This window comes from Mytilus trossulus, chromosome 11 (assembly GCF_036588685.1).
Source record: "Mytilus trossulus isolate FHL-02 chromosome 11, PNRI_Mtr1.1.1.hap1, whole genome shotgun sequence".
NCBI classification, from domain to species: Eukaryota; Metazoa; Mollusca; class Bivalvia; order Mytilida; family Mytilidae; genus Mytilus; species Mytilus trossulus.
The window spans coordinates 29,469,039-29,484,702 of record NC_086383.1 but is presented as its reverse complement, the minus strand read 5'-3'; the positions used below and the strand labels follow the sequence as shown (position 1 = coordinate 29,484,702).

Genomic DNA, 15,664 nt, shown 5'->3' with positions numbered 1-15,664 from the left:
TGGCACATGTAATTCAAATAGCATGGCTTCTTAGTCCTTCAAATATATTCAAATATAATGATAGTATGCTATACCAAGGACGTCACATATTACAGTCAATAGTATTTACACGTCCTTGCCGGCTGGGTATAAATATTAGGTTTCTCATTGCATTTCAAAACTCCCGCCAAAATATGTTCTCGGAGTTCTTCTGAGAAAAGGTAAAAATAGTCGAACAAAATGTCAAGTTCATTTGAGGACTCCGTTGTGTTCGTTTTTCCATGAAAATTTCTTTGCAATTTAAACTGACACTATTTCCCATACAGGTAACATTCACACATTTAAAACAAATATCTTCAGATAAGAAATTACTGTTCATTATTTGGAGAATATACACCTTGCAAACAGTAAAACTAAAACACGTACATTAAAATCATCAGCTGGTCATAATCATTGTTTTTGTTCACATTATGTAATTTTATGACTTCTTCAAAGCTGTTTGAAATACAACTGACCAATTCTCTTAATGGAGCTAAATATATTTAAAAAAAATCTGATCAAAAATCACCAGTTGTTCCATATTTCAATAACATCTATCTACAAACATGGCTGAGCCAGTGAGGGACATTTGGCTTTGCTTGTAAGTTGTATTTTATTTTGTTATAATAAGTTAATTATACATCAAAATTTATCTGAGTTCTGTTCTGGTGTATCAGTATTCAACCACATCTAAACAATATGGACCATAATTTGCTATTGGGCTCCGTTTCCTATAACTATCAGCTGGGAACAGTATATCTAATATATATGTTCCTGCTATCATGACTATAGTAAAGTGATAAAATGTGAATTACTGTAAGAAAAGTTGCAACTACATCTAAAGATGCCATTATTTTTATCAACATACAAGTGTATGCTACTCTTCCCTAGAAAAAAAATTAAAATATACGAATTTCAAAGATTCTACAACCGTATTTTTGTGTCGTTTCTCGCGTTACTTTTTGCTTCCGAGGAGCATAACGCTGACTGATTTATAGGTATTCGTCACCGGCAAATTTGTAACTTTTGCTTTCAAATAACAAAGAACATCGAACAATAAGAATAGTTTGAAGAAAATGCCGAGAATTATAAGTATTTATGTAGCAGATGTAAGAACAGTGACGTGATTTTTGTGTCCGATTTCGTAACGCAATTTTTAGATGATGTAATCTGCTTTGTTGTAATAGAATTCTTAAAAACAATATGCATATATGACAATGTATGAACTCTCGCGAGATGTTCAAACAGGTAAATCCGAGATGATTTACATTCTTGTTTTGATCTTCGTAATAATTAAGTAAGAAAATTACGTTATCGTTATGCGTTACATTTCACACGAAACAGAAGGCCAGTTATTTCCTTTTTTTTAATAAAAATTGTTTGTCTATTCATTTCCGGTCATACGTGAAACATGTGACTAACATGTGATCACGCCATTACGGCTGGATGTACGAAATACTAGGTCTAAACATTGTTTTTGTTTCCAACGGGATGTTAGCAAACATAATCTGTAGACTTGTTTCGTCTTGTTTAAAAGAGGAAAATACAATTGTCAAAGAGATTGCGCTGGTGGTCTGTTATTTTTCCTATGTGCATAATGTTACATACGATCCTGTGTGAAAATAAATGCCCAATGACTTGACAAAATCGATTTCATATTTGACAGACGTTAGAACACACTTCGTTTCCCGATAATGACGTGAAGAGTCCTTGGAAAAATCAATCGAAATTACGTCTCTTATCATTGTACCAATGCTCGTTGGATTGATTTAACTTCTGCAGTAAATATTACTGGATATTTTAGGTGAATAAATATAATTTAATAAAAAATACATGTTAATATACCATTACACTTGGAATGTACAAAGTTGGAATCTTTGTCACAGTTTTTAATTAATATTTTTTATTCATGTTCTGCAAACACTTATCAGAAACGCAATAAACTTGTCAAAGGAGAAGTAAACTTTTACCATGCAGGACTTGAACGGAAGTACTTTATTGATTTTAGCCCACTAAAGTAGGTTAAAATGTGGAAACCATGTAGATGGTGTACAGGTCACAAGTATCACATTGTGCCTATTTTAAAGATTTTAATTCCAAGTTAAAAGTTTTTTTCTTTACTGGATTTAAAGAATGTTACATTGCCAATGATTTGGAATAAATTGTATATAACTGGAATATCAAAACCAAATATAAATACATTTTTTTGGCTTAAACATCAAGATACAACGATTATGGTATCCTGTATCAATGAAGAAAATATGGAAAATTCTGAATAAATTGTACTTATTGTTTCAAAACAAGCACATATTTAGGAGTTTTATAATACTGTTACATTAAAGATGGATTTTAAGAAAAAGTATACTGTTCAGATTATTTTAAGCAGATTTTGCAATAAAATAAAACTAAAAAAATGCTTTCGGTTTCTTATGTTTTCCTGTCAGGTTTTAAAAAAACTTTAATATAACATTGAAAATAGATTTTAAATATTAACATGAAGCAAGTAACACTAGTAATGGTGTTTATTTATGCCTTTTGAATTATATTGTGCAAAATAAAGAAAATAAAGATTGGTTTCCTGTTTGGTTTCATGTCACGTAAACGGTGAATCAAAATGTATTAATTTTTTCTCCAAAAACTCAATTGTTCCATTCATACTATTCTAACACCAACACAACCCACAAAATAAAAGTTAAAATTTTAGAACTTTAAAAAAGGATACAAAAAGAAACCAAAGGCCGAATACTAAATTATGGTCCATATGTGTACCTTTAAAGTTATTACTATTCAGCTATTTGGAAATCTGTCCTGGTTGACCAGACCCAAAATGGCAAGAATGACCCGGTGTCATATGGTATTTTGAACCCCCTAAAAATTGAACCCCGTGTCATATGGTATTTTGAACCCCCTAAAAATTGAACCCGGGGTCAAAATACCATGCGGATCTTCCAAAAAAAAAAAAAAAAAAATTATCAACCGACCCTGTTTTTGACACAGGCTTCTGATAGATGACATAATATTTTTTCTTTCTTGCTTCCTCTTGCATAGAAAGCCAGTAAAACATTTTATTATGTCAAAAGGTATTCCAAATAGGTTAAAATCCAAGAAATTTGCACAGCAGGTGCTTCAAACACATTGGTAGTACTTCATTTGCAACAATGGCTTAACCCGGGTTAGCCCGGTCGACCCTTCCGGTATAGGCACATGTACAGTCACTTCATTTGCTGTAAAATCAGCCGCCGGTGCAAATAGGCATACGCCGCCCTCGCCTGTCTTCACTCATGGGCAAGCAATCAGCTGGTCATACAAGTCATGCAAGTATGGCGGGGAGCGCAATTTTAGATAAATTATCAGATTTTAAAAGGTGAAGATTGATTTTTGTCAATCAGACTAGTATATTACATGATACTGCATTGGTCCACTATGACGATATTAAATTGCCATGCTATATTTTATTTTCAAATTTTTTAAATTATCCACGAGAAACGTTTTTATGATGAAAAAGGCCTCAGAAAAAAAAGATTGCATTTTGAAAATATATATTTATTGTTAAAAGGTTTATCTTTTATATTCCCTAGCTTAGAAAGCAAAAAAGTATAAATTTGAACTTCTGTCACCATCTTTAAAACCAGCCCGTTCCACTCGTTTTATTTTCAGCCATATTTAACCCGGTCACGTGATAGGGCAAACCGGGCATAGCCCGACCTAGAACAAATGAAGCAGCCCCATTGCAAATGGCACACTTCCGGTTTTTGAAACTATTTACGCATCCGGACTTGGAAAAAACATGATAATTTTCCGCATTTTATTTACGATGTAAAAAAAAAAAGAATTCCAACCTACCATGCCGACCGACCCAATTTTTCACAATGATGTTACCAGAAACACATATCTCTTTTTTTTAGGCCTAAGTAGGGCATTGAAACAGCTTTTCCTATTCAAATTATTTCTTGAATGCACATGTTTAATAAATCAATTGATGGAAGTTAAGATGTGAAAAATAGTTTTAAAGTGAATTTAATTGAAAGTAATATTTTGAAATGCATATCGTTTAATTTGTTATAATATATATTAAATATTTGTTTGAAAAAGAACATTAATTTAAGAAGAATATTGTGAAAGGTGACAAAAAAGGGGAAGTAACTATTTTGTTTTAGTGAAACATTTTTGAGATAGTCAAATACATAAATTATTTATGACCTTAAGCTAAGATAATTGGTGTTAATTAACAATTGCAATTATTTGACACCAAAGCTGTCAACTGAAGCCATGCACTTAATGGATTACTTAACTGGACAGTTGACACAGCTAGGTGAACTTCCTGAACATTCATGAAAGAATTAGAAATTTGCTGGTTTTTCAAAGGCAGAAATTGCCGAGATTTTCGTCATAAAAATGGCAGGGTGCCTGAGAAAATGACAGAAAAAAAGGCAAGAGCATCCAACAAAATAGGGTGGGCGCTGTGCCCTGTTCAAACGTTCTAGCTAGAACACTGACAAAATACAAATCAAGTTTGAATTTTGGTGGTCTCACTTTTACTGTTCTCAGAGTTATGCCCCTTTACAAATTGGAAGTGAACAATTTTGCTGAATTTCGTTTCCATTCTTTAATTAAGTTTGCCTCAACCAAATGTTATACATGTAGCTTATTCACAATACTTAATACATGTAATACTTCAAAACTTAGATCAATTACAATAACAAATTTGGATAGCGTCACCTTTACTGTTCTTCAGTTATGGTGTAATACCACTAATTCAGGCCCGGCCAGAAAGCACATACCAGAAAATAGTACATATTTAACACAAAATAGTTCCTACGCATGAGTGTAACTTTCAAATTATGTAGAATATTTATGTATTTTTGGTATCAAATGAAAGCTGAAGGACTGGTGATCATTGTAGAACACTTTTGGACTTTTAATTTTGAATATTAAAAAAACTGCACCAAATTTTAAAAAGAGGGTACATTTTGTCTGTTTGTCAGATCTGAAGTACCTGTTTTGGTACATCTGAAGTTCCCGGAACCAGTTCTTTCTTATATGCCATGTAAGGTATGTTGATTTTTTCAATACAAGACACCATAAAGTGTTGCTTTGAAATGCAATGATTGCCACTTTATTTGAACTTAAAATAAAAGAGGTGTGCCTGCTTGAAACGGAGGAATTTAACATAGAAAGCAATGGGACCATGAATTAGTGGTGTACTTCCTATTACAGAGAATCACCAGAAATCCAATTTTTAGAAGTTGTACATATTCCAATGAAAATAAGTCAAATATGATGTTAGTAATCATGTCTAATCATCTTTTTGGGGTCAACCGTCCTGCTAATGGGAAAGGAGTAAGTTCGGTAAGAGCCATATTTGGCCCTAATTATAAAGTTCATAGATACAAGACAATATATGTTTTAAGTTGCCTTAAAGACATGTTAGAAAGTTAAACAGGACAGATTTTGTCAAAGTTTAATTCTAACACGTTGATTTTTACATCCATAAAAGGTCAAAATAAGGGATTTTGGTGAAATTTGACAAAATCAGCCAGATTTCAACCAAATACAGGACCAGGAAACATAGAGCGCAGGCGTCGACAAGCTTAAGATTCAAATAAGACATGTGAAATGTCTTCACAAACATTATATTAAAAGATCTTTGTTGTCGACGAATGCGCTCTATGTTTCCTGTCCAGTAATCTATGGAATTTTACCCATTTTCATTGCTTTTTTCGTGTAAAATCAACATGAGTACAACTTGTGACGTCATAATGAAATGCAGAAACGTAAAATTTTCAACAAAATGGTTTATATCCTAGCTAGTCAATGTATTAGCTATAATTTATCGTGATATTGGTCGATAAATCTGAGTTTGAAATTTAGGCTTAAAAAGGGGGCCATTTTAGGACCTTATCGAACATACTCCTTTAAGCTCTTAAATTGGCATACTCAAGAATGTTAGCCTTTTATGGTCATACAACATGCATGCAGATAAGACTTGACTCCAAGTTCTCATTTTTGCATTTTTTGTGATTGAAATCTATAAAACATGTATTTTATGACTTGTTTATGGAACAAAATAGCTCTTGGTCATGTTGGTCAAAATAATCTCATGATTTTTCAAGTTTTTTTGTTTTTCTTATGGTAGCCTTTTACAATCTAGGCAAATGGTATACATGGTATATACTCATATAAGAATTCTAAAATCTCACTGTACATGCAATTTTGGACCAGTTTAGCAAGTTATCTAGCTGAGGGATATATAAATTGCTCTTATTAATCTATGTTTTACCACAGAATTATAATTCATACAAAAAAAAAGCCTTTTTCAAATTCAAGAAAAAAGGGGGGATAATTTCTCATTTATGTCTTAAGTTTGGACTAATATATTTTTATTTAATGAAGAACCTCTGATAAAAATATGACCATTAGTAAGCACATAGCTTTCCTAATAGAAATTAATAAATAAAACAATAATATTGTGAATAAAAAAATTGTATTGGCCATTGGTAATATACATATATGCAGTTTTCTTTGAATAACCCATATGTTACTACCAGTCCAATTTGAGCTTTAACTAAATAAAATAGTATTTGGACTAAAGCTTTATATTTTTTTTATTGCTTGAAATAGATCATAGATAGGTCATAACACCACTAATTCAGGCCCCCCCAGAAAGCACATACCAGAAAATAGTACATTAAAATAATTTAACACAAAATAGTTCCTACGCATGAGTGTAACTTTCAAATTATGTAGAATATTTACGTATTTTTGGTATCAAATGAAAGCTGAAGGACTGGTGATCATTTTAATTTTGAATATTAAAAAAACTGCACCAAATTTTAAAAAGAGGGTACATTTTGTCTGTTTGTCAGATCTGAAGTACCTGTTTTGGAACATCTGAAGTTCCCGGAACCAGTTCTTTCTTATATGCCATGTAAGGTATGTTGATTTTTTCAGTACAAGACACCATAAAGTGTTGCTTTGAAATGCAATGATTGCCACTTTATTTGAACTTAAAATAAAAGAGGTGTGCCTGCTTGAAACGGAGGAATTTAACATAGAAAGCAATGGGACCATGAATTAGTGGTGTACTTCCTTATGTTCCTTTATAACTTTATATGATATGCAAGCGGGGGCATCATCTATGTCTCATGGACATGATGGATGCATTCCCCTTTTATTTTTTGAAAGTTTCATGACTATACATTTATGCATGATATGTTGTTGTTGAAAAAGTATTGTTTTGAAAAGTAAGTTGGTGGTATACTAAGATTAATCTTTAAATTTAGATTAATTTAAAATATAGTAAATATAATTTTTTATGATTTATGATTTTTGAGCGTTCCACATTTCATGCATTTGTTCATATCTTGGGCTAGGCACAACATAATTTTTTTTTAGGCCTTTACATTGTTTCATATTTAAAATTGTGTGTTGAAAATAACCGCAACTCTTCCATTAGACAAAACAAAAAAGCTTCTTTACAAAATTGCTTATTAATAAGAATTGTTTTTTTTTATTTCAGGAGTAAATGTGTCTTTACTGTTCAATCCCTCAAAAAACTTTATGGTGAACAATTATCAATATAGATATGATAAGGGACGACATCAAAAGATCGATGTAGGATAAAAAACTTAAATCAAATAGTTTGGGGTGGGGGGTCAACATTGCTGCAAGTTTTGTTTATCTAAAATCAATTTTACATATATCCCTATAGGTCAATCAATGTTTCCCAAATTAAGTTAAGAGGGGGTGTGTGGGGGTCAGTGAAAAAACTATGTGAATTAAGTTTTTTATCCTTCATTGAACTTTTGATGTTGTCCCTAAATATACGTGTTAAATGAAAAAAAATGAAAAAAATACCAACTCAGCATGCTCAGAGGAAATGATGAAACAGAAAATCTGTAAGCAATAGAAAAATTGAAAGCTCAAACACATCAATCAAATGGATAACAATTGTTATGATCATTATCATGGCTATACGGGTGAAGAAAAAAATCAGGGAAAAAATATTTTAATAATTATTTTTATTTTTTTCAGATTCATGATGACTTGATAGATGTCCTCATAGAAAATTCACAGAACAACCCGTGTATATAAATCATGTAATCTATACTTTTTCGTTGCGTAACTGTATTTGAAATAAAGGAAGATACACTGCATCAGTTCAGAGACCTTCTAGATTAGAAAACTACAAGGAAGACTTTCTAAAAAGGGGTCCATCAAGGAATGGACCAAATTCATGACTCTGTAGCATGGTATCAGAAAAAGGTATAAAATATAATAATAACGAGATGGGGTTTGATTGCCAATGAGACAAGTCTCCACCAGACACTAAATGACTTAAAACCTTCTCAAGGTAACATATGTAGGTACAGCTTTAAACAATCAGCAAAACTGACAAAACCCATACTGCATATATAATTAGCTACAAAAAGTCTTGATTGGCAAATGCTAAACAAATCAACACTTGTTCAAGTATAAGAACTTATGGCCCGATTAATGTTCAAAACTGTATACAAAAAAAAAAATTGACATGTTTAGATCAATGTATTGTTTCATTGTGATTCAAATACATGAATTGTTGCTGTATTAATAATAATTATTAGATGAATGATTTTTGGGTATTTCTAAAGTCTGCCATAAGACTTTAAGAAAGATGATGTCTTGTTGGACATTTATGCTGAGTTCACACGTAATTCAAATTCGATTTGCATTAACGAATTCAAATTAGTTTAATTCGCATTCGAAACATTTTACATCCTAATGTCAATTCTCATTCGAATTGCAATGCGCGTCAAATTCGCTTTACTGTCCAAACGACTTTACTTTTAATTTGTATTAACTAAAACGTATTTCTAATGCGAACTGACTAATTCGAATTAGTCAATTCAAATTATAAAAGAAGAGTGTGTGAATGCGATCAGTGAATTGGATTTGCATTCAATATGAATTCAATTTTAATCAAATGTCCATGTGAACGGCATTATATTCCTTTTTTTCTTTAATTACATTGATTGAGTTCAGATACAGTACCCATTTAAGTGTTATATATGCTGTTTTCATTTCAGATTGGTCTTCATGATAAACAATTGTGGGAACAGAGTGTAGATCGTAAAGTTTTAAGGGTAAGTATAGAATATAGAATTTTTTAATAATAAAAACAGACAGGTTATACATATGCTGCAGAGGAGAATTAAACTGCCTCTTAGATAAAAGTGATTCAGTTTTACCCTTGTCCATCCTTATGATCAAAATTTAATTTGTGTTAACTCTTGAGCATACCCTATTGAAATAAAGATTATTATTATTATTGTTTATCAATTTCACAATAACTAAACTTTGTCAAAACTGAAAAAAACAGCAAACTGAAATCTGACAACCAAGTGTTATCAAACTCATACACAATGCTTATTAATTGTTACTAGAAAACCCAGATCAGGTTGGAAAATGGGAGGCAACACTTTTGTCATTCTTGTGTTGTGTCCCTTTGTTAATTGCAAAACTGTAAAAAAAAAATGTCACATTCTTCATTTAGTTGGGAATTCATTTGTTACAGTGGCAACTATTGCAAGTCTTGAGGATTATGTAAATTGACATAAAAAAGAAAACAATCATTAAGCATATATGACAGTTAGTACTATTTTAAGGTGGTACCTAACACTACAGGGAGATAACTCTGAAAAATCAGCTGAACGTTTTAATAACGTTGCGCCCTTAATGGAATATTAAGTACATGAGGTAAGTACTTTGCCAAAATTTAATGAAAATTCAACGAGCCAAATTAATTTAAGTGAAGGTGTTGGGTACCACCTTAAAGCTTTGTTGACATCTATAAACATGTACAGATATATAACATAGGATAAATTATCTACATTATCTAAAAATCATTTCTCTTTTCTACAATATATATTTACCCTCTTTTTTCTTGACCAATCGTCACAATGGCAGAGCGTTGTGTGCTTTTTCTTTTGAAAGAAATTCTTTTTGTATAGTGATTTATTTTACGAAACACCAAAACAGTTGTATTGACAATTTTAATGGCATATAATGTTAATCATCAGGAACAAAAACAAAATATGACAAACAAATGTCTTACAGTCGCCAAAAGAGTTTTTGTGTGGATCCAGGGTTTAAACAAATGATTTTTTTTCTTATTTGTTTTTTCTTTGTCTTTCTTTCTTAGGGTATCAGAAATGCACCAAGAAGATCAGTTAGAGCCAAAACAGAGTTCATAGATGTTGATTTAATCAGAGGTAATAGTACTAGGGTCAAGTTGCACTTAAAATCACAATTGGAACAGATGAAAAACATAAACATTACTCGATCATATCAATTTTATATGTGCTCATCTTACACAATATACAATATATTGTTGAATATATACCAAGGGCAAGAACAAACACATTTAGAAGATCTTTTTCATATTCTGGCCCAACTTTATGGAATAAACTACCAGAAGCACTAAGACACATGTCAAACATAAATACATTTAAAACAAACTGCTTTAAGTTTTTACTTGAAAATCCAGGAATTATTTAAATGATAATATATCAATTTTGATTATGTTTTCTTTCGTTTATCTTTTTTATGACGAAATTGTGTGATGCATTGTTAGTGGAGTGTGAGGGCCTCAAGGGAGAATAGTGTTTGTACTAATTGAGCATACCCTCTTGAAATAAAGATTATTATTATTATTGTTTATCAATTTTACAATAACTAAACTTTTTCAAAACTGAAAAAAACAGCAAAAGTTTCTGATCAACCATCACTAAATGAAATATGTTTGGCCATAATATGATTATGGTTTTGAAATGAATATAAGAAATGCATTCAAAGGACTTAGTTTAGTATATATTCATGCATTTTTATAAACTATTTACAGAACATATTTTATTTCATATCGGTTGAGAATAAGATTCTCTTATTGGATAAAAAGGGGTCACATGACATTCATTAATCTTCAGTAATAAATTCCATCGGTCATTAACAGAACAAAACAGACCAGAAAACCGGTAGTTAACGAACTTTTACATGATAATGACCGTTGGGGCGTTGTTTCTGTTTGATAATGACTGTTGAGGCGTGGTTTCTCTGTTAATGACCGGTGGGGTGTGGTTTCTCTGTTTTAAAAGATGTACCTTTATAAAACATGTTCTTGTTTTTAATATTACATTTAAGTTATTGAATTGTTTATTATATTTCTTTGTGAATTGTAAAATTGAAGAGAACTTAATTAAGAATGTATATACTGAAAAGTTGCACTAAAATGAATGGCAGTATTACTACGACTGGTCATCACTCTTTGCTATAGAAATCGTTCAACTACTCGAGTTTGCTTTAGGCGTTTTGAATTTATTAGAATTTTCCAAAACATGGTTTCTCAATGAAATAAACATAATTGTTCTTGAAAAACTGGTAGAAAAATGCCCGTAGGACATTGGTATTGACTGCGACAGCGATAATGACCTCGCCTTCGGCTCAGTCATTATCACCATCTTAGTCAATACCACTGTCCTGTGGGCAGTCCATATATCAAGATAATGACCAGTTTTTCAAGAACTATTATATAAGTATGGTATACCCTTGTCTGTCTGTCTGTCTCTCTATTTGTCCATCCTTCAGCAACCTTATAGACAATAACTCAAAAAGACAACTCATTTGCATGAAAAAGTTTTGGTGACACAGAATATTGCATTAAATTTAGTGAATTTGTTTTTGTCAGATCTATGTACTTTTCATGTAACATGGCACTTGAATGGACTATCTAACATCATAATGTATTTTTATGCCCCACCTACGATAGTAGAGGGGCATTATGTTTTCGGGTCTGTGCGTCCGATCGTCTGTCAGTTCGTTCGTCTGTCCTGCTTCAGATTAAAGTTTTTGGTCAATGTAGTTTGTGATGAAGTTGAAGTCCAATCAACCTGACACTTAGTACACATGTTCCTTATGATATGATCTTTCTAATTTTAATGCCAAATTAGAGTTTGACCCCAATTTCACAGTCCACAGAACATAGAAAATGATAGTGAGAGTGGGGCATCTGTGTATTGGGGACACATTCTTGTTTATATTAGAAATTTTATAAAATGATTGGTAAGAAATAGGAATGTTGATGACTTTACAATAGATACATAAAATAAATTTTTATTTTAGGTTCAACATTTACTAGAGCCAAGCCACAGGTATCATGGACATACATAGCACACAAAGCTATAAGTCGTGTATTGTTCTTTCCCTTTCATTATAAATGGTAAGCAACAAGTTCAAACAGGAGAATCCCGTAAAAGACTTATATTGAGACTTAACCACATTTTTTTTGTTGATTGTTTCTTGCTATAGCCCTCTCCAACAAATTTCACAGCAATGTATTTTTTCCTTTGATTATTGATTTGTTCATTTTAAGATATAAAATATATTTTATAATTTGGGTCTAAAAACAATAATGTATAACAATCCTGTATACATTACAATTATTGACAACTATTATGTTTTATCTTCCTTTATGTGGTTACAGCAGACATCAAAGAGATTCTTTGCCTTCCTTTTGATCCTGTATACATTACAATTATTGACACATATCATGTTTTATCTTCCTTAAGGTGGTTACAGCAGACATCAAAGAGATTCTTTGCCTTCCTTTTGATCCTGTATACATTACAATTATTGACAACTATTGTTTTTTGCCAGAACGTGGGTGCTAAGCTAGCACAAGATGTAAGTCATTAGCATTCAGTTATCACCTTGATTAAAATACAGATGCTGTGTTCAAGCTTTGCTTACACAACTTCATTCATGGCTAATGTAATAAGTATAGATTATAACATGCCCTATTCCATATTGGCCCTAGTATCATCCTGAGACTCCCATATTGGCCTCAAGGCTTAAGCTGAGGGCCGATATGGGTCGAGGGATGATTCCCGGGTCAATATGGAAAAGACATGATATAATCTTTTTATCACATATTTAAGTTCTGCAGAAAAGAGAAAAAAAGGTCAATTTTAACATCTTAATGATACCTAAAAGGTAAAATCTTAAACAATTTTTCACGAACATGTCTTTAAGGATGCAATGACGTCATGTCATTAGGAACAGGGCACAATATCAATATCTCTTTTTTGCCCCGGGCAATTTTGAGGTTATTGCATATGCAAAACCTAAGGTATTCATAACAAATATGTGATAATTACCTATATCTATATTTTTATTCTCATCACCAAATACATGTAAACCATGTGTAATCTAATACATTAAATACAATAACATGAATATACAATATACAATATATATATACAACAACAACAAAAAAATAATATTCAGAATGACACACTCACTTGTTTATAATTTGTATAAACTTACATAGATTTATGAGATCTGTCCTATTGTAGACCACATAATTTCAGTAGATAGTAAAATATTTAGGCTTTTGGTTAGAAAGTAAAATGGAAGTGTTGTCAGATCCTTGTAGGCAAAGCTTGTACACATGGATAAGTATTTTTCACCAGATCAATACAGTTTAAGAAATAATTCCTTCATGTCGTGCTCTATGCTCATTTTAACATGGGTAGGCATTATATTTGTCGATATTTTACACTGAGCGTTAGCGAGGTGTAAAATATAGTCAAATATAATGCCTACCCATGTTTAAATGAGCATAGAACATGACATGAAGGAATTACATCGATTCTAATAGGACAAATATAGTATTTTTATAGGTCGAAGCGTACGAAAATACCGTAAAATTGTTTGGCTTTTCCCGTTTCCTCACCGAGGAGTCTGTGCATTACATTTCATATCTGATAAGTTTAAAAACTACGAGCAGGGTAAATATATGTTGTTTTATAGAAATATATAATTAAAGTTTATGCTAGCTGCTTAAATGTAATCATTTTAAAGAATAACGATGGAAATAACGTTTAGTTTGTGCGCATGTGTCAAACATATTTTTTATGCGCATTAGAACACGACGTTGTTAACAAAGCGTAATAAGGACGTCATATTAGAATATCAATTTAAAGATTGATCCTCATTAATATAATAGACAAAAGTATGAAATTAAAAAAAATATATCAGTCTTTTTAAAATTCAACTTATTATTGTTATGGGCATAGTCATGTATCATTTGATAATTGGCATAAATATTTAAAGCGTGATTATTGTACTGAGAGTCAAAAATCAACCAATCAAAATACTAGATATGGTGTTTCTAGCACACATTTTGTACCTAAGTTCTAGAGCTGATTTTTGGTATATGTGTGTAAAAAGATGATCTACAGACTTAGGTCAAGTTCAAAGGAGTAGGTCCGGTAAGGACTCATTTTGGCCTCAAATTTCAGTTTCATGTGACGAAAGATGTTGACCACTTTTTAAACACTTGAGTGTCTATTTCATTTGATTCAAGTAGTTTTTGTAAAAGATTTTAACTGATTTAGTCATTAAAAACGATCCGAATCAAGCTCAAATATGAAAAGTCTCTCAAATATGCCAAAAAACGTCACTTTTCAAATGGTTTTTTTTCAAAAATGAAAGTGGCCGCATCCGTGTTCATCCACAACCTTTATATATGTAATGTATTATCATAAAATACAACTAACATTTCAATATTAAGGATGAACACGAATGCGGCCACTTTCGTTTTACACGGAAACCGTTTAAAATTTAACTACAATGATAGAATTTGAAGATTTCAGTTAATTAGCATGAATTAATGGTGCTACAACCCGATATATGTGCATTGTATTGTCAAAAACAGCCCATATTAATGTAGCAGAAGCATTCAACTGTCCAATCAATAACTAAAAGTTTACACTTTAACAATTTGGTAAAACTGTTATATTTTGGGGCCAAAAAGGGGTCTTACCGGACCTACTCCTTTGTGTGAGTTTACTGACTTTTCAACAAGGCTGCAGTTGTGGGCTTTCAACCCATCTAGTCTAGTTTTAAACAAATATCAAGCATGAACATTGTGTGGCCATGCAATAAAAAGTAGTTTTTAAGTATAAATGCATTTAAGTGATGTTTGACATGTTGATATGTGATCTTTTGTAGGAGCTGACATTATGTGAAGTATTTTTCCCCATTTTATTGATGTTACTTCTTGGTTATATTCACTCCACAACAGTTGTATCCCAGTCTCATGTCTCACATAGATCTCAAAGGGATATCAAATCTATTAGGTAATATATCAATTTATCTCTGACACACAGATCTGAAAAGGGATATCAAATCTATAAGGTAAAATATCAGATCTCAATCACTCAACAACAGTTGTATCCCAGTCTCATGTCTCACACAGAGCTCAAAAGAATATCAAATATTTACAGTAAAATATCACATCTGTATAGATTAAAATAGTTGTAATACAGTCTCTTATCTCATAGATATCTCTATCCCAGTCTCATGTCTCTCACAGATCTCAAAGAAATATCAAATCTACAATGTAAAATATCAAATCTGAATGGAATACACCAGTTGTGATCCGAGTCTCATAACTCACACAGATCTCAAAGGGATATCAAATCTATAAAGTAAAATATCAGATCTCAATATAGTGCAACAGTTGTATCCAAGTCTCATGTCCCACACAGATCTCAAACGGATATAAAATCTCAATATAAAACAAAGAGTTGTATTCCAGACTCATATCTCA

General features: G+C 31.6%; 1 protein-coding gene across 1 annotated transcript in view; it reads left to right on the top strand.

The window, feature by feature from the left end:
• Window positions 1–208: 208 nt before the first annotated feature.
• LOC134689929 (protein PHTF2-like) overlaps window positions 209–15,664 on the top strand; it is a 42,439-nt gene continuing 26,983 nt past the window's right edge. The window contains exons 1-7 of the mRNA XM_063549895.1: window positions 209–305; window positions 8,053–8,283; window positions 9,084–9,140; window positions 10,199–10,268; window positions 12,172–12,268; window positions 12,618–12,732; window positions 15,064–15,191. Of these exons, the coding sequence (XP_063405965.1) occupies window positions 8,242–8,283; window positions 9,084–9,140; window positions 10,199–10,268; window positions 12,172–12,268; window positions 12,618–12,732; window positions 15,064–15,191 (509 nt within the window). The 5' untranslated portion in view covers window positions 209–305; window positions 8,053–8,241. The remainder of the gene's footprint in view (window positions 306–8,052; window positions 8,284–9,083; window positions 9,141–10,198; window positions 10,269–12,171; window positions 12,269–12,617; window positions 12,733–15,063; window positions 15,192–15,664) is intronic.